This window comes from Coturnix japonica, chromosome 31 (assembly GCF_054131305.1).
Source record: "Coturnix japonica strain WE chromosome 31, WE-NBRP24, whole genome shotgun sequence".
NCBI lineage: Eukaryota > Metazoa > Chordata > Aves > Galliformes > Phasianidae > Coturnix > Coturnix japonica.
The window spans coordinates 2,679,749-2,698,801 of record NC_140693.1 but is presented as its reverse complement, the minus strand read 5'-3'; the positions used below and the strand labels follow the sequence as shown (position 1 = coordinate 2,698,801).

The 19,053-nt window shown below is 48.7% G+C and overlaps 1 protein-coding gene across 1 annotated transcript; it reads left to right on the top strand.

Annotated features, from left to right (window-relative positions):
* Positions 1 to 202: 202 nt before the first annotated feature.
* LOC146755618 (uncharacterized) lies at positions 203 to 2,549 on the top strand. The gene is made up of 4 exons (XM_085525311.1): positions 203 to 386; positions 520 to 630; positions 943 to 1,090; positions 1,380 to 2,549. Exons 1-4 carry the CDS (start codon positions 359 to 361, stop codon positions 1,561 to 1,563), a joined length of 471 nt encoding a protein of 156 aa, XP_085381437.1. The 5' UTR covers positions 203 to 358; the 3' UTR covers positions 1,564 to 2,549.
* The last annotated feature ends 16,504 nt before the right edge of the window (positions 2,550 to 19,053 follow it).

Here is a 19,053-nt window from a genome sequence, read left to right as displayed (position 1 = left end):
TCTGCAGGTGTGAGTGAGAATGCACACCTGTGTGTGTGTGCCCTGCCCTCGCACAATGCCCTTGTCCCATTCAGTGATGCCGTTATGCGTTTAGGTAAGCTGCAGTGTGTGGTGAAAAGTTCTCTTTCTTTGGTTGCAGAAGTGCCTCCAGGGAAGGCCGTGCTAAATCCTTAGTTGTGCTGGAACCCCACAGGCATCCCAGGGGTGGCTGTTGTCGTTACTGACTTCACTGAAAAGACCGTTCAGTTTAATATCTTGTTTGTCTGAAAGTTATCTTAATGCTTTCTGTTTAGGTCCTGAGAAACAGAAAGAGGCCCTGGAAACAGGAAAATATCTGCAGACACTGCCCCCTCTGCTAATGAAAATCATGAAGGACAAAGCACGTGGTAGGTGTATTTCCGTCTGTTCCCTGAAAGGCTTGTGAAACCGAATTTCTAGAAATACATGTGGAGAAACTGCACCATCTTCCTGATGAGAAGCAGTTACTTACAGTCCCACTCCCTTACCTCCTTTCTAAAGAGACAGGTGGAGCACCTATGCGCTGGCTTGCATTTTGGAACAGCAGAGTTCGCACACTGACTGTCCCCCTGAGAGTAATAGAGGCCATGCACACAACAACTGTCACTCCAGGTAAGGGCCGCTCATAGAGCTCCGTGGCCGTGGTTAGAGGTTGCTCCCCTCCCACTGCAGCCAGTTCCCAGGGACTTAGGAACTTTGTCCTTTTTGGAACTAGGCCACCAGAACCACATTCAGCAGATAAGGAGAGGAAACAGGACCCTCCATAGTACCTCCTGTGCACAGACCCTGCATTCCAGAGCTTGCTGTGCTTCCCCTGAGCCACCAGGCACAACAGCAGCCCGGAGCGGGATCCTTCCTGTGGTTGTTCTTGTCCACGTCACTCAAAGCAGCAGCTGGTGAAACAGATCCACATTGTTTTTCCAGGTGCGGATGGTGAGGAACACGCAAATGCCGCAGACAATAATTTTATCAAGAAGTACTGCCTGGGATTTGGTGTGGCTATCTTCGTTACCATGCTGATGGCAATGTTTTCGTGCTATCGTCTTGTCCGACAACGGAGGCAGATAAACCAGTGAGTTCTTGTTCACCCCCAACCCCATCCTGCCCCCTCTCTTTACTATAGGGATCCTGTGAGCAAGGAGGCATTTCTAGTTAAAGCAGCATAGAGAAGCCAGTTAGTTGTTGCCTAACACTGTCTGAGATTGACACTGTCAGACATTTAACTGGCCTCGCCATTCCTGCTGCATGTTCTTACTGCTGGGCCTGAGACAGGCCCGGAGCTGAGAGTGACTCTATCATGCACTGTGAGGAAGGAGAGCAGGGGGTTCTCCTGTGCCCTCAGCACGTTTCTCTCCCTGCAGGCGCCTTGCTGAAGATGCTGCAGTCCAGCATATTGCCCGCAGCAACACCTCACGCTTGGACAAACAGCTTGCTCGCCTCAGTGCGCCGGACAGAAAAGACGTGGCACAAACAACCGGTGCCTGTGCAGTGACAATCTGCCCACCAGCCGCAGAGCACCACCAGAGCGGCCCCTGCCAGGCCTGACGGCTGTCGGGCTCAGCTGCCCCCAGTGCAGCCCCCGTAGCCCACCAGCCCAGGCTCCGTGGCCCCTGGGAAGTACATCATGCCCAGTGGCCCCTATCCACCTTGGGCATCAACACCTCTTTCAGGGGACAGGAGGGACCCAGCTGGTTTGGAAGCTTGCAGTCATCGGCTGGCACCCAAACAGCAGCACCCTGGCATCAACACCACCCTCCTGTCCCCCACCACCATTCTTCAGGGGTTGGCAGTGGCTCCCTCAAAGTGTCACCCGCAGGCAGCCACTGCCTCAGGGAAGCTTGAGAGGCCTGTCAGCCTCCAGCACCATCTCTGCCCTCACCCTCCCCTCCACCATCCATCAGGGGATGGAAGCGACCCCAGCAGAGTATAGACCTGGGGACATCATCCAACAGACGGACGACCATTGCCTGGGGGAAGCCAACTGGCCCAGCAGCCCCCTGTCCCCCCCAGGAACTGTCACCAACTTTCCTTCACCATCCTTCAGGAGGTTGGAGCAGCCCCCACAGGGTGGCAGTTTGAGGGCATCATCCGACACCCAGAAAACTACAGCCAGGGGAAAGCATACCAGGCCCCACAGCTCCCAGCCCCCCACAGCACCAACTCTGCCCTCCCGCTCCTCTCCTCCATCCTTCAGGATGTGGGAGTGCCCCCCCCCACAGGGTCGGCATGGGGGCAACACCTGTAAAACCTCTGCCTGGAAAAAGTATGACAGGCCCAGCAGCCCCAAGATCCCCCCAGCACCACCTCTCTCTTCATGCTCCTCTCCACCATTGGTCAGGGGGTGGGAGCATCATCACTGGTCAACACAACAGGGGGTTCTTTCTTTAACATCCTTATTACACCTTCCGAACTGAGTATACCTTTTCTACAAAAATTCTCAGCACCACAGATGATCATATTCAAAACATCTATAACTATATGGAATATAGATATTGTAAATTAATTCAATAAAATTCAACAACAAAACAAAATAACCAAGAAGCTGCTTCCTTCAAAAGGCAGAGTATTCTGACGAGGAGAAAACAGCAATACTAACATCACGTCACAGCGTTGCCATCAGGGCTCAAGCTAAGGCAGCCAGCTGACCAGGGCAGAACTTGTGTTAGATGCTGCTCAGTGACAATACCCAGAATGAAGTAGCAAGGATGTGAAGTGTAGGAGACTACTTGCGCTTATCACATTCTGTCTGCTGTAACAGCACTACTCAAAGATTTCTAATCGGGCCAAGATCTTTGTGAAGCAGCAGTTTGTTCATTACTGCCATCATGGCCGCACACCCCTACTGACTGTTGGGCAGGGCTGCAGTGGAGAACGCCCTCCACACGCAGTCCTGGGCAGGCAAGGGCTGTCGGTGCACAGTGCCACACGCTCCTTGCCATCTGCACACACGTGGGCTGGCTTTGCACTGCCAGGCACATTGTCTCGCCTGGGCACTGCAGGTCCTCGCTTGGTGGTATGCAGAGACAGCGGGGCCAACAGATGTATTTATCTGTGTTGTGTGCAATACTTGCATGACTTGGGAGCTGACAATCCTTGTGGTTCTCTGTCCTGCTCCAATTTATAGGAAGGAGAGGAGGTCCATACGTGTATGCCTGAGCATGGTTCAAATGTTGGAGGACGGACGCTATTACGATTTAGGGTGATTAGGAAGGGAAGGCGGGCAATAGAAAAGAAAGGAAAAAGAATCAAGGAGTCTTTATAGGAAGCAAGAGGGAGAGAGAGTCGCCACCATGGATCTGACGTGTTTAGTAGTTCAGTCATTAATCTTCAGTAGTGGTGGGTCATCAGGAGTTGTTGTTCCGCTGACGATGACTGTGACCACGGCAACAGTTTCCAATGATAGTATAAACTTACAAATAAGTCCAACGTGGTTCAGTCAGCTCTCCTTGGTGTGACAGCTCAAATCCAAAATGGTTGAGTCAGCTCCCCTTGGAATGGCAGCTTCTGGCTCTGGGAACTCATCTGGACCTTGCCAGCAGACAAGAGGAAGCAGGGATGCCCACCTGCTTCTTGTTCTTCACAGGACACGATGGTATCATTCCCCAGTTTTCCCATACCAAGCTGGAGCCAGATCTTCTGCCAGTAAACACTTCTGAGCACCCTCTTCTGGAGGTGAACAGCTCTGGAGGAAGGTGCTTTCAAATGTCCACAAAGTGATGTTGATTGTCACACAGTAGCACCCATCACTTGCCTCCTCCATAAATCAGTTACAGTCTTGTTGGTGAACCTGAAGACAAAAGGTCAGCGCGCTGGGACAAGCAGCCACACACCAGTATCACAGAGTCACAGAATGACCCAGGTTGGAAGGGACCTCCTGGATCATGAAGAACAAACCCCCCTGCCTGGCAGGGCCACCAAACATACACCTTTACTAGATCAGGTTGCCCAGGGCCCTGTCCAACCTGGCCCTGAACACCCCCAAGGACGGGGCATCCACAACCTCCCTGGGCAGCCCGTTCCAGGGCCTAACCACTCTGCTAGTAAACAACTTTCCCCCTAACATCCAACCTAAATCTTCCCTCTTTCAACTTAAATCAGTTTCCCCTTGTCCTGCTATTACCAGCCCCCTCCTCATCCTATGTGGAACACCAGTGCCAGCAGTGCGGCCGCCATTTTAGAACCCTCTCCACGTCAACTTGGTCACCGCTGCCGCGCGCAACGCACTCGCCTCTGACAGCTGTGGCAGTTAGCAGCCATGTCGGCAGCTAAGAGGGCTAGGGTAGAAGTTTTCCCTGTGTCACGGTTTGAACTAAAAATCTACCTGCGTCCGTGACAGGGGGCCGTAGGCCCCGGAGGGGCCCTAGGCAGAAAGGAAAAAGTTAATTAGGAAAAGAAAACAGCGGCAACGATGTAAGGAGGCACACTTATTTACTAAATACTATATCGAAATACAGGATAACACAATATAATACAATATAATTGAAAATTGAGCTAACGAATCAAGCAAAATAGGAGAGAGAATGAGTCCCGTAACCGAGAGGCCTACTGTGAATCTAGGCGAACGGCTGAAGGCTCCCACACACTCCCCTGAACGCCAGAACTCGAAAGACGTCAGTCTGTTCTGCGACAGAGTTAATATAGAGTCCAGGTCCCGTGACCTATCGTGTTGTTCCCTGGGAGATGTAGTCTTCTTCTGTAAGTTGCAGATTCAGTAAAATTATTCATGCTTTATATGATGTTATGATGTGGAATACTGATAGCAAAAAAATACAAAATTATTAAACCATGACATTCCACCCCTTATTCTACATCATTACATTATGTTTATACATACATACACACTCATATGTATAATTGTGAATAATCAGCAACCTTATTTTTCTCAACAATTTATATTTATTCCATACAAATCCCTAAGTTGAGAACAAAACTCTATAACCTAACCTACTATTTATTAATTTTGAGAAAATGGCAAAACTGCCAGAAAAAGGAAAACATGTCAGCGGTAGAGGGGAAAGGCAGCGCTGGTAGGGCGTCCCCCACATCAAGGTGCACTCATCCTTTCCCAGCCACCACAGCAGATTTCCTTTTGACTTATACTTCTTTCCATGTGTGCTCTACACATGCATGGCCAGTGCAGGATATAGAGTCCAGATGGAAAACTTGCTTACAGAATGCCTAATTAAGGTATATAGAGAAAAAGTGTTTCCTTAACATTAATCCACTCTATCTTAAGTCCTATACCTAATTGAACTATTCTGTACCTAATTGAAATATTTTCTGAGACTCTACCTATATATTTACAGGAAAATCATTGGCTGCACTCCCCCAACATCAAATTCCCTTGTGGTACACATTGAACATTCCCATTTTTGTCCATCACCCACCATGTGCACCCAGGTCCCTGGGCAAAGACAGTACCCCGGAGAGGTTTGCCCTTTCCAGACGCTGGAAGGACCCAAACTGTTTTTCCCAACACACTCTTTATGTGTACTACAGGAACCTTATCTCCCTCCACGGTACGTAGGTAGCTGGATTGGTTAGGACCATTACGATTACTAGATCCTCGAGTGTTGACCAACCAGGTGGCTTCTGCTAAATGGTTCTCCCAGTTTTTATACGTTCCACCACCCATTGCTTTCAACATAGTTTTCAACAACCCATTGAATCGTTCAATCTTACCAGAAGCTGGTGCATGATAGGGAATATGGTAAATCCACTCAATGCCATGATTTTTGGCCCAAGTGGTTACAAGGGAATTTTTAAAATGGGTCCCATTATCTGATTCAATTCTTTCTGGAGTGCCATGCCGCCACAGGATTTGCTTTTCCAATCCTAATATGGTGTTTCGGGCGGTAGCATGGGGTACTGCGTATGTTTCGAGCCACCCAGTGGTTGCCTCCACCATGGTGAGTACATAACGCTTACCATTGCGAGATCGTGGCAAGGTGATATAATCAACCTGCCATGCCTCTCCATATTTATACTTTTGCCATCGCCCTTCCCCCCAAAGAGGTTTCATCCTCTTGGCTTGTTTAATTATGGCGCATGTTTCACAATCATGAATAACCTGAGCAATAGCGTCCATAGTTAAGTCCACCCCTCGGTCTCTGGCCCACTTATATGTTGCATCCCTTCCTTGATGACCTGAAGTCTCATGGGCCCACCGAGCTAGGAATAATTCACCCTTGTTCTGCCAGTCCAAGTCTATTTGAGCCACCTCAATTTTGGCAGCTCGATCAACCTGATGGTTATTTTTATGTTCTTCAGTAGCCTTACTTTTAGGCACATGAGCATCTACATGGCGCACCTTTACAACAATGTTCCTTATTCGGGCAGCAATGTCTTTCCACAGTTCAGCAGCCCAAACAGGTTTACCCTTTCGTTGCCAATTATCATCTTCCCACTGTTGCAACCACCCCCATAAGGCATTTGCCACCATCCATGAATCAGTATAAAGATGAAGCATTGGCCACCTCTCCCGTTCAGCCACATCTAAAGCCAGCTGAACAGCCTTTACCTCTGCAAATTGACTTGATTCTCCTTTACCTTCAGTGGCCTCTGCAACTTGTCGTGTGGGGCTCCATACAGCAGCTTTCCATCTGCGATGCTTCCCTACAATACGACATGATCCGTCTGTGAATAGGGCAAATTTCTTTTCGTTTTCTGGTAGCTCATTGTATGGTGGTGCCTCTTTAGCACGTGATACCTCTTCTGTAGGTGGTGTTTCAATTTTTTTACTCTCAGGCCAGTCCATGATCACTTCTAGAATTCCAGGACGGCTGAGTTTTCCCATTCGAGCTCGTTGAGTAATTAATGAAATCCACTTACTCCAAGTGGCATCAGTAGCATGATGGGTGGAGGGAACCTGTCCTTTAAACATCCAGTTTATTACTGGCAAGCGAGGTGCTAGAAGAAGCTGAACCTCTGTCCCAACTACTTCAGAAGCAGCCCGAACCCCCTCATACACGGCTAAGATCTCCTTCTCAGTCGGAGTGTAGCGCTCCTCAGACCCTTTATATGCTCGACTCCAAAATCCTAGGGGTCGGCCTCGGGTCTCTCCTGAGGCTCTTTGCCACAAACTCCAGGTGGGACCTTTCTCTCCAGCAGCAGTGTAGAGGATGTTCTTCACATCCTGTCCCGTCCGTACTGGCCCCAAGGCCACGGCACGGGCTATTTCTTGTTTTATCTGCTCAAAAGCCTGCTGCTGCTCAGGACCCCATGAGAAATTATTCTTCTTCCGTGTTACCTGATAGAGAGGGCTCACTATGTGGCTGTAGTTTGGGACATGCATTCTCCAAAAGCCCACTACTCCCAGAAAAGATTGGGTCTCTGTTTTATTTGTGGGCGGAGACATAGCAGTGATTTTGTCAATCACATCTGCTGGGATGTGACGACATCCATCTTGCCATTTTATGCCTAAGAACTGGATTTCCTGGGCAGGCCCCTTCACCTTGCTGCGCTTAATGGCAAAACCAGCTTTCAAAAGAATTTGGATTATCTGTTTCCCTTTCTTGAAAACCTCTGCTACTGTATGGCCCCACACCACAATGTCATCAATATACTGCAAGTGCTCAGGAGCATCACCCTGTTCCAAAACAGCTTGGATCAATCCATGGCAAATTGTTGGGCTGTGCTTCCACCCCTGGGGTAAACGGTTCCAGGTATACTGAATACCTCTCCAGGTAAAAGCAAACTGTGGCCTACATTTTGCAGCCAATGGGATGGAAAAGAAGGCATTAGCAATGTCAATGGTGGCATACCACCTAGCTTCTTTTGACTCCAATTCATACTGGAGTTCTAGCATGTCTGGTACAGCAGCACTTAATGGAGGTGTGACTTCATTCAGGCCACGGTAATCTACCGTCAGCCTCCATTCCCCACTGGTTTTACGCACTGGCCATATGGGGCTGTTAAAAGGCGAGTGCGTTTTGCTAATCACTCCCTGATACTCTAATTGGCGAATTAGCTTTTGAATGGGGAGCAATGAGTCCCTATTGGTGCGGTACTGCCGTCTGTGAACCACTCTGGTGGCAATTGGTACCTCTTGGTCTTTTACCTGGAGCAACCCCACAGCAGAAGGATCATCTGACAGACCAGGTAAAGTTGACAGCTGCTTAACACCATTTGTGTTTACAGTAGCTATCCCAAAGGCCCATCGATACCCCTTGGGATCCTTGAAATATCCCATCCTAAGGTAATCGATTCCCAGTATACATGGAGCCTCTGGACCAGTCACAATAGGGTGCCTTCGCCAGTTTTTACCAGTGAGGCTTATTTCGGCCTCCAACATAGTCAATTCTTGGGAACCCCCAGTCACTCCATGGATATATATTGGTTGTGTCCCTTGGTGACTTGAGGGCATTAGGGTGCATTGTGCACCAGTGTCCACCAAGGCTTTATATTTCTGTGGTTGAGATGTGCCAGGCCACTTAATCCACACAGTCCAGTATACTCTGTTGTCCCTTTCCCCCCCCTGGCTGGGGGCAGGGCCCCTCTATTGTTTACCTCGTTGACTTGCAGCAACTGGAACTCTCCCCTTCTTGGAAGAGTTCACCTTGGTAGTTGTTTCACCTTGTAATTCTTTCACTCGTGCCTGAAGTGCAGAAGTGGATGAATTACACCACTTCTTCATGTCCTCCCCATGACTACAGAGGAAAAGCAACAAGGCAAGACGTGTAGTCTCATTGTTGATTCGAGGTGACTTATCATCGTCATTTGCTTGAATACGAGGACGTCTCTTTTTAATGGTTGAGATTTTCGATGATACAGGTCGAGAGGAACTCATGTTGTTTAGCTTCCTCAATAGGCGATTGTGGAAATCCTGGTTTCCATCATCTTGTACCACCGTGGATTCATCTACATCAGGCACATTAGCCAATTTGTCAATAATATCATTTTGTGTTCCCTCCACTTCGTTTAACCTTTCCACAATTTTGACAATGGCTGAAGTATACAGATTAACTTCTGTGGCGCTTATAAATAATTCAAGTTCCTGAAGTCTGCCAATTAGTTCATTCACAAAGGGTTTCCTGTCCCCTTTGCCATATACTAATGCAAGTGCACTGGCATGCTTTTCTGGAGCTGCTTTTGTAAAGTCACGCCACATTTGTCGTGGAACGCGGACTGCTTCAGGATCATGTAATTGGTCTGGATCGTTACGATTGAACTCGCGGCTGTATAGCATTTCCACCAGAGCATTTTCTCTCAAAAATTGGATACCTTTCTCAATATCAGTCCATTTCTTTCTCTCAGGCTCCAAGTCCCGTTTAAAGGGGAATCTATCTCTTACCGCTATCAACATCCGCTTCCAGAGGGTGTAAGACCGATTTTGGCATGTGCCAATACCTCTGTCCACACGTGGGTCCCTGGAAATGCTACCCAGTTGGCGAGCTTCACTGCCATCGAGCCATGCACTGTTGGCACCATTGTCCCAGCAGCGAAGTAACCAAGTGACCATATTTTCTTTTGGCTGACGTGTGTAATCCTTTCTTAGATCTCGAATTTCACTCAGTTTAAAAGATCGATCAATAATGGTCGTAATACTTTGCTCACCTTTTGCTCTATCAAGAGTCCCAGGTGTTGATGGTGGCAACTGTGTTGATGAGGCTGCCCCATCTACAAGTTTGGACTTGAGAAATTCTCGTAAAGAAAAAGTAGCTTTTGGCTCCTCTTCTGACTCTGACCCTGACCCTGATGCTTGTGTTATTTCCTCCAGGTAACCCTCCTTCTTTTTCCTCTCTCCTAACTTTCTCTGCTCCTCTAACTTCTTCTGCTCCTCTATCATCTTCTGCTCCTCTATCATCTTCTGCTCCTCTATCATCTTCTTATACCCCTCTAACATCCTCTGCTCCTCCAACTTCTTCTGGTCTTCTGACTCCCCCTGCTCCCCTGAGTCTCCTGAGTCCTGCTCTCCTAACTCCCTCCGCTCTTCTAACTCCTTCTGCATTTTCTCTAACTGAGTTGAAACTTGTTTTGTCTTTCGCCCTCTTACAGGGGCAACCAACATTGTATCTGGTGTCCCAGATGGTTGGTCCAATTGGACTACCTGTGCCCCCGGTGGCTGGTCAGATTGGACTACATGTGCCCCCAATGGCTGGCCAAAGTGGACTACATGTGCCCCTGGTAGTTGGTTAAATACATTCAACTCACCCTGGAGGGCACATAGCTGGTCTCGGAGAGCGTTCCGCTCAAACTGGACAGCACCAAGCTCAGTCTGGAGGCTGTTGTAGTTGGACTGGAGAGTGTTGTACCCGAGCCGGAGGACGTTATGCTCGGCCTGGAGGGCAGTGTGCTCAGTCTGGAGAGTGTTGAGCTTGGTCTGGAGGGCATTGTGCTCGGTCTGAAGAGCGTTATGCTCGGACTGGAGGGCATTATGCTCGGACTGAAGAGTGTTGTGCTCGGTCCGGAGGGCATTGTGCTCGGTCTGAAGAGCGTTATGCTCGGACCGGAGGGCATTATGCACAGACTGAAGAGTGTTGTGCTCGGACTGGAGGGTGTCGCAGTTGGATTGGAAGGCATCATGCTTGGCCTGGAGGGTGCCGCACTCAGACTGGACGGCGTCATACTTGGACTGGAGAGTGTTGTGCTCGGTCTGGAGGGCATTGTGCTCGGTCCGGAGGGCATCGCGCTCAATCTGGAGAGTGTTATACTCGGACCGGAGGGCGCTGTGCTCAGACTGGAGAGTGTCGTGCTCGGACCGGAGGGCATCGCGCTCAGTCTGGAGAGTGTCGTGCTCGGACTGGAGGGCGCCGTGCTCGGACTGGAGAGTGTCGTGCTCGGACCGGAGGGCGCTGTGCTCGGACTGGAGAGTGTCGTGCTCGGACCGGAGGGCATCGCGCTCAGTCTGGAGAGTGTCGTGCTCGGACTGGAGGGCGCCGTGCTCGGACTGGAGAGTGTCGTGCTCGGACCGGAGGGCGCCGTGCTCAGACTGGAGAGTGTCGTGCTCGGACCAGAGGGCGCTGTGCTCGGACTGGAGAGTGTTGAGTTGGGATTGCAGGGAGCTTTTCTCATCCCAAAGTTTTTCTGCGTCAGCTCTAAGATTCTCTTTCTCGTACCAGATTGAGTCTCGTTGGTACAGGAGATCTTTTCTCTCAGCTTCAAAAACTTTTTCTCTCTCTACCTTCTCATCCCAAAGTTTTTCTGCGTCAGCTCTAAGACTCTCTTTCTCGTACCAGATTGAGTCTCGTTGGTACAGGAGATCTTTTCTCTCAGCTTCAAAAGCTTTTTCTCTCTCTACCTTCTCAGTCCAAAGTTTTTCTGCCTCAGCTCTAAGACTCTCCTTCTCGGCCCTGAGACTCTCTCTCTCAGCTTCAAAAACTTCCCTCTCAGGAATGGTATTGACTAAGGCCCGATAAGCATTAGCTAGGCCCAAAATCATTTGTGCCTCCTGAGATCTGCCTGAGCCACAACATTCCTGCCTCAAATATGCAATCAAACTCTCAGGATTCTTCAAGTGTTCAGGAGTGAAGCTCCATAACACTGAAGATGTCTGTCCTTTGAGAATCTCTTCAAAGCCTCTCCACACTCCCTGCCACTCAGTATTCTCTGGTTCTAGGGAAGACTTCCTCCGGATGTTATAAATCCAGATACTGAGTGAGATTATTACAATAATCAACAGTAAGATCAGGGAGATTAAGAGTGTGGCCCACTGATCATTCAAAAACTGCATAAAGGATTCATAGAAAGAAAGAGGAGCACGCTTAAAAATCACCATTTCTGTATAATTAGTTGCATTAGTTGCTCCCTCTGGAGCTGTATACAGATACGAAGTGAGCATTGCTAACCATGCTTTCAATCCATTATACAATTGTATAGCTCCATAAGAAAAAGTGGCTAGCTTAAACATGACCCAATATGTTCGGAGCGTCTCAAAAAAGGAACCAATGGCACACAGTCCCTGGTAAAACAAATTTAGTAGAGAAAACATTTTTTTTTCCTCCAATAGAGAGAAAAAAAGTAAAAGAAAACAAAGCTCAGCAGTGTTTATAAAATATACCGGAGTATTGGCAGTCCGCCTGGACTTTCAAGGTCAAGCTCGCAGGTGCAGAATCGCAAACACGAGATAGCTCCTTAACAGGAAAAAAACTCGTAGCTCTGTTAAAAGCTAAAAGAGCAACAGAAGAAAACACAGAAAAACAGCAACTCAATTTGCCCACATTCTCCACCAAAATCTGTCACGGTTTGAACTAAAAATCCACCTGCGTCCGTGACAGGGGGCTGTAGGCCCCGGAGGGGCCCTAGGCCGAAAGGAAAAAGTTAATTAGGAAAAGAAAACAGCGGCAACGATCTAAGGAGGCACACTTATTTACTAAATACTATATCGAAATACAGGATAACACAATATAATATAGATTAATTATATATTAGATTAATATTATATTATAATATATATTATATATATATATATATTATAATATATATATATATAATAATATTATATATATTAGATTAATAGGTTAATATAGAGTCCAGGTCCCGTGACCTATCGTGTTGTTCCCTGGGAGATGTAGTCTTCTTCTGTAAGTTGCAGATTCAGTAAAATTATTCATGCTTTATATGATGTTATGATGTGGAATACTGATAGCACAATTACAAAATTATTAAACCATGACACCCTGTTTCAGGCGGGAGGATGGAGCTGGGGGCCCTAGGAGTGAGAAGGAGGAGGGGGCCCGCCATGACCACCAGGCAGAGGAGCCCCCCTGCAAAGGGGCACATGTGGGTCAGATCTATGAGGCAGGGGCTGAGGTGGGTCATATCTATGGGGCAGGAGCTGCTGTGGGGCTGATGTGTGTCACATCTACGGAACAGGTGCTGCTGTGGGGCTTATGTGGGTCAGATCTATAGGGAAGGAGCTGCTGTGGGGCAGGTGTGTGTCATATCTATGGGGCAGGAGCTGCTGTGGGGCTGGTGTGGGTCAGATCTATGGGGCAGGGGCTGCTGTGGGGTAGTTGTGGGTCAGAACTATGGGGCAGGATCTGCTCTGGGGCACATGTGAGTGAGATCTATGGGGCAGGAGCTGCTGTAGTGCAGATGTGGGTCAGATCTTTGGGGCAGGAGCTGCTGTGGGGCAGATCTATGGGACAGGAGGTGCTGTGGTGCACATGTGGGTCAGATCTATAGACCAGGAGCTGCTGTGCGGCTGATGTGGGTAAGGTCTATGGGGCAGGACCTGCTCTGGGGCACATGTTGGTCAGATCTATGGGGCAGGAGCTGCTGTGGGTCAGATGTACTGGGCAGGAGCTGCTGTGGGGCTGATGTGGGTCAGATCTATGGGGCAGGAGCTCCTGTGGGGCACATGTATATCAGATCGTTGGGGCAGGAGCAGTTGTGGGGATGATGTGTGTCAGATCTACGGAACAGGTGCTGCTGTGGTCTTATGTGGATCAGATCTATAGGGAAGGAGCTGCTGTGGAGTTGATGTTGGTTAGATCTATGGGGCAGGAGCTGCTGTGGGGCCTATGTGGGTCAGATCTGTGGGACAGGAGCTGCTGTGTGGCTCATGTGGTTGAGATCTATGGGGCAGGAGCTGCTGTGGGTCTGATGGGGGCTAGATCTATGGTTCAGGAGCTGCTGTGGGGGTGCTGTGTGTCAGATCTATGGGGCAGGAGCTTCTGTGGGGTAGATGTGGGTCAGATCTATGGGACTGGAGCTGCTGTGGGTCTGATGGGGGCTAGATCTATGGGGCAGGAGCTGCTGTGGGGGTGATGTGTGTCAGATTTATGGGGCAGGAGCTGGTGTGGGGCTGATTTGGGTCACATCTATGGGGCAGGAGCTGCTGTGGGGTAGTTGTGGGTCAGATCTATGTGGCAGGATCTGCTCTGGGGCACATGTGAGTGAGATCTATGGGGCGGGAGCTGCTGTGGGGTAGATGTTGGTCAGATCTATGGGGCAGGAGTAGCTGTGGGGCATATGTGAACCAGATGTATGGGGCAGGAGTTGCTGTGGGGCACATGTGGGTCAGATGTATGGGGCAGGAGCTGCTGTGTGGCTGATGTGGGTCAGATCTATGGGGCAGGAGCTGCTTTGGGGTAGATCTGAGTCAGATCTATGGGGTAGGTGCTGCTGTGGAGCTGATGTTGGTAAGATCTATGGGGCAGGAGCTGCTGTGGGGTATATGTGGGTCAGATGTATGGGGCAGGAGCTGCTGTAGTGCAGATGTGGGTCAGATCGATTGGGCAGGATCTGGTATGGGGCAGATGTGGGTCAGATCTATGGGGCAGGAGCTGCTGTGGGGCTGATGTGGGTCAGATCTATTGGGCAGGAGTTGCTGTGGTGCTGATGTGTTTAAGATCTATGAGACATGAGCTGCTGTGGGGCAGATGTGGGTCAGATCTATTGGGCAGGAGCTGTTGTGGGGCACATGGGTATCAGATCTTTGGGGCAGGAGCTGTTGTGGGGCACATGTCGGTAGATCTATGTGGCAGGAGCTGCTGTGGGGCTGATGTGGGTCAGATCTATAGGGTAGGTGCTGCTGTGGAGCTGATGTTGGTCAGATCTATGAGGCAGGAGCTGCTGTGGGGCTGGTGTTGGTCAGATCTATGGGGCAGGAGCTGCTGTGGGGGCTATGTGGGTCAGATCTGTGGGACAGGAGCTGCTGTGGGGCTCATGTGGTTGAGATCTATGGGGCAGGCGTTGCTGTGGTGCTGATGTGGGTCAGATATATGGGGCAGGAACTGCTGTGGGGCTGTCTGGGGTCAGATCTATGGGGCAGAAGCTGCTATGGGGCAGATGTGGGTCAGATCTATGGGGCAGGAGCTGCTGTGGGGCAGATATGGGTCTGATCTATGGGGCAGGAGCTGCAGTGGGGCAGATGTGAGTCAGATCAATGGGGCAGGAGCTGCTGTGGAGATGATGAGGGTCAGATCTATGGGGCAGGAGCTGCTGTGGGGAAGATCTATGGGGCAGGAGCTGTTGTGAGGCTGATGATGGTCTGATCTATAAGGCAGGAGCTGCTGTGGGGCGCATGTGGGTCAGATGTATGGGGCAGGAGCTGCTGTGGGGCTGATGCGGGTCTGATCTATGGGGCAGGAGCTGCTAAGGGGCACATGTGGGTCAGATCTATGAGGCAGGGGCTGAGGTGGGTCATATCTATGGGGCAGGAGCTGCTGTGGGGCTGATGTGTGTCAGATCTACGGAACAGGTGCTGCTGTGGGGCTTATGTGGGTCAGATCTATAGGGAAGGAGCTGCTGTGGGGCAGGTGTGTGTCATATCTATGGGGCAGGAGCTGCTGTGGGGCAGGTGTGTGTCAGATCTATGGGGCAGGAGCTGCTGTGGGGCTGTTGTGGGTCAGATCAATAGGCCAGGAACTGGTGTGGGGCTGATGTGGGTCAGATCTATGGGGCAGGAGCTGGTGTGGGGCTGATTTGGATCAGATCTATGGGGCGGGAGCTGCTGTGGGGTAGTTGTGTGTCAGATCTATGGGGCAGGATCTGCTCTGGGGCACATGTGAGTGAGATCTATGGGGCAGGAGCTGCTGTGGGGCATATGTGAGTCAGATGTATGCGGCAGGAGCTACTGTAGTGCAGATGTGGGTCAGATCTTTGAAACTGGAGCTGCTGTGGGGTAGTTGTGGGTCAGATCTATCAGGCAGTATCTGCTCTGGGGCACATGTTGGTCAGATCTATGGGGCAGGAGCTGCTGTGGGGCAGATGTGGGTCAGATCTATGGGGCAGGAGCTCATGTGGGGCACATGTATATCAGATCATTGGGGCAGGAGCAGTTGTGGGGATGATGTGTGTCAGATCTACGGAACAGGTGCTGCTGTGGGTTTATGTGGGTCAGATCTATAGGGAAGGAGCTGCTGTGGAGCTGATGTTGGTTAGATCTGTGGGGCAGGAGCTGCTGTGGGGCCTATGTGGGTCAGATCTATGGGGTAGGAGCTGCTGTGGAGGTGCTGTGTCAGATCTATGGGGCAGGAGCTGCTTTGGGGTAGATGTGGGTCAGATCTATGGGACTGGAGCTGCTGTGGGTCTGATGGGGGCTAGATCTATGGTTCAGGAGCTGCTGTGGGGGTGATGTGTGTCAGATCTATGGGGCAGGAGATGCTATGGCGCTGATGTTGGTAAGATATATGGGGCAGGAGCTGCAGTGGGGTAGATGTGGGTCTGATCTATGGGGTAGGAGCTGCTGTGCGTCTGATGTGGGTCAGATCTATGTGGAGAATGTTTATGCAGAATGGCTTCATGAGAAAGGACATGAAGAGATTCCACTAGTTAAATTGTAAAAGAATGAACGTGATTAAAGACAAAGACGGTCTATCCTAGGGCCGATCACGGGCTAAGCAGCTATGGAGAAATCAGGATGTGAAAAGACAGGGTATGTAGCTAAAGACGAAATATGTATCTAGAGGCAAGGACGGCCTGAGGGAAAAGCAAGATGTGTAGCAAGGTGTAGACAGAGCTGCAAAGAAAAAGTATCCATAAGACTAACCACAAAGCTCAGATGAAGTAATGTGTAACCCACCAATCCTGAGCTTTACTTTTGCAATATGCATGAACTTATTACTGATTGTATAAATGAGATGCTGTAACACCTAATAAACGAGACTTGTTGACCATGATAGCATGAGACTTGTCTCCCGCGGTTACTTCCAACAAAGCTGTGTTATAGAAAGGCAGAATTTCTATACGTCCTTATCAAACTAGTTTTTTCTTCTTTTAGTTTGACTCCTGACTTTAACTTTGAAATCAGACAAAGACCTTACAGTAGCAGACGTATCTGATGAAGAATTCACCATTTGTTTACTGTTACAGCATGAAATGATTTGTAAAATGAGTACAGAGCAGGTAAAGAACATCTACCATGTGAAATCAAGGATCATCCATTCCTGCCCTAAACACACACTTATTCACCGAAAAAATTCTCCCTCTACATATCCAAAAGCTGATTTTAACAGAAATCAGAGCATAGACAGAAACACACAATCAAAATTAAAATGTTTCTTTGTGAGTCATTATGAAGTTAATAAAACATTTAATAAACACAGTGAGTCCGAGCTTCAGAGATGCTTTGTGTTTTTATTTATTTATCTAGCCGGAAGAATGTACACACACATTTCCTTGGACTGTGGTATTGAGAGATACACTTAAAGCAATCAAGCTGAAGTATAACAGAAGTATATCTAAAGCACCTTTCTTGAAGGACGGCAGGATCACTGAGGATAAGATAATACAGAGCCATAAATGAGAAGGATCAGAAGGACCAACCAACCTGTATAGCATTTCAGAGTGTAGCTGGTTCTTAGAAGAACGAATGACTCTATGGTTCTATGATTCTGTGACTTAAGGTTGGAAAAGACCACTGAAGGTCATCTAGTTCAACCATCAACCCACTCCCAGCATGCCCACTATGTCCCTCAGAGCCACATCTACACGTTTCTTGGATGTCTGCAGGGATGGTGATTCCACCATCACCCTGGGCAAACCTTTCCAATACCTAATGACTATTTTTGAGAAGTTGTTTCTCCGAACATCCAGTAGAACCTCTCCTGGCACAACTCTAAGCCACTCCCTCTTGTCCTGTCACTAGTTACACACAAAAAGAGGTTGAACCTCACCTCACCACAACCCCCCTTCAGGAAGTTGTAGAGAGCAATGAGGTCTCCCCCCAAGCCTCCTCTTCGCCGGACTAAATACCCCCAGCTTCCTCAGCTGCTCCTCACAAGACTTATGCTCCAGACCCCACACCAGCCTCATTACCATTCTATGAACATGTGCCAGGGTCTTTCTTGTAGTGAGGGGGCCCAAAAATGAACACAGTGCTCAAGTCACAGCTTCACCAGTGCCAAGTACTGAGAGATTATCACCTCCCTGGTCCTGCTGGCAACACTATTTCTGATACAAGCCAGGCCTTCTAGGCTACCAGGCACACTGCTGGCTCACATTCATCTGGCTGTCAACGAACACCACCAGAATCTAGATTCTAGCCACAAGCCTGCAAAATGGAGTGGCATGATATTGTGATCAAAGTGCAGTAGCTGGCACTTGACTTTGTTGAAGCTTATACAATTGCCTTCAGCTCATTGATCCAGCCAATTCAGATCCCTCTGTAAGGCCTTCCTACTCTCAGGCAAATCAACACTTCCTTCCAGTGAGGAGTCATCTGCAAACTCACTGAGGATACACTCAATCCCCCCATCCAGATCATCAATAAAGATATTAAACAGGACCTACCCCTATACTGACGCCTGGGGAAAAAAAAAAAAAAAAAGTCAATTAATGAAGCTGGGAAACAGCACAACATTAGGCACCTCTTTGTATTCTAAGTGAGACAAGAAAGAATATTTTCCACTTTAAATTCACAGTATGTAATTAGCAACAGGATAATAGTTATCTATAAATACCTACAAAATCCTTTTACTGAAGGCTTGTTTTGTTCTGGAGACAAACCATCTGTGCATTCCACTCAGAATCTGTATTTACAAATGCTCTGACTTATGTCATTGATATCAGATCAAAAGAACCACAAGCTAAAAACTGCTAACAAAGATAAGAACCAGCTTAAGTCGATCTGCATATACTAAAAGTTTAACTCTCACTGGGTTAGTAGAAAAAAACTACAGTACTGGAATGTAGAGGATTTTACAGACACTTTACACCTGTGTTTTGAACTGTGTATCTGAAGCCCAGGCTGCCCAGCAAAGCCACCAGGTGGCACGAACACATAGTACCAGAGGTGCTTTCTCTCACCATCCCTCAGCAAAGGCACTGCCCCAAAACAAACTGTGCGATCAACCTACCAAATGACAGAAGCACAAAATCATTTATCTGAAATGAATCTGAAAATATCTGGCAAACCAATACCCTTCATAAAAAGAGGAAGAGATGATTAACAAAAAAAATACATTCTATTTCCTCACAATTATTGGGTTCAACTTCAGGCATCTTTTTATTCACTCAACATATCCTTTAAAAATCAGGTCACAGTAGCAGCCCCTGTTTTGTTACACAAGATGAAGAGCAGTCATGCCCTGCCCGGCATTAGAGTTCTCATCACCTGTTAACTCATCTGTGAGCTCATATGCAGCAATA

Excerpts from the sequence above, each read along its gene's own strand:
- LOC146755618 (XM_085525311.1), top strand. The coding sequence starts at position 359 with ATGAAAATCATGAAGGACAAAGCACGTG. Across the intron at positions 387-519 it reads CATGAAGGACAAAGCACGTG|AGACAGGTGGAGCACCTATG; the intron begins GTAGGTGTATTT and ends TCCTTTCTAAAG. Across the intron at positions 631-942 it reads CACAACAACTGTCACTCCAG|GTGCGGATGGTGAGGAACAC; the intron begins GTAAGGGCCGCT and ends TTGTTTTTCCAG.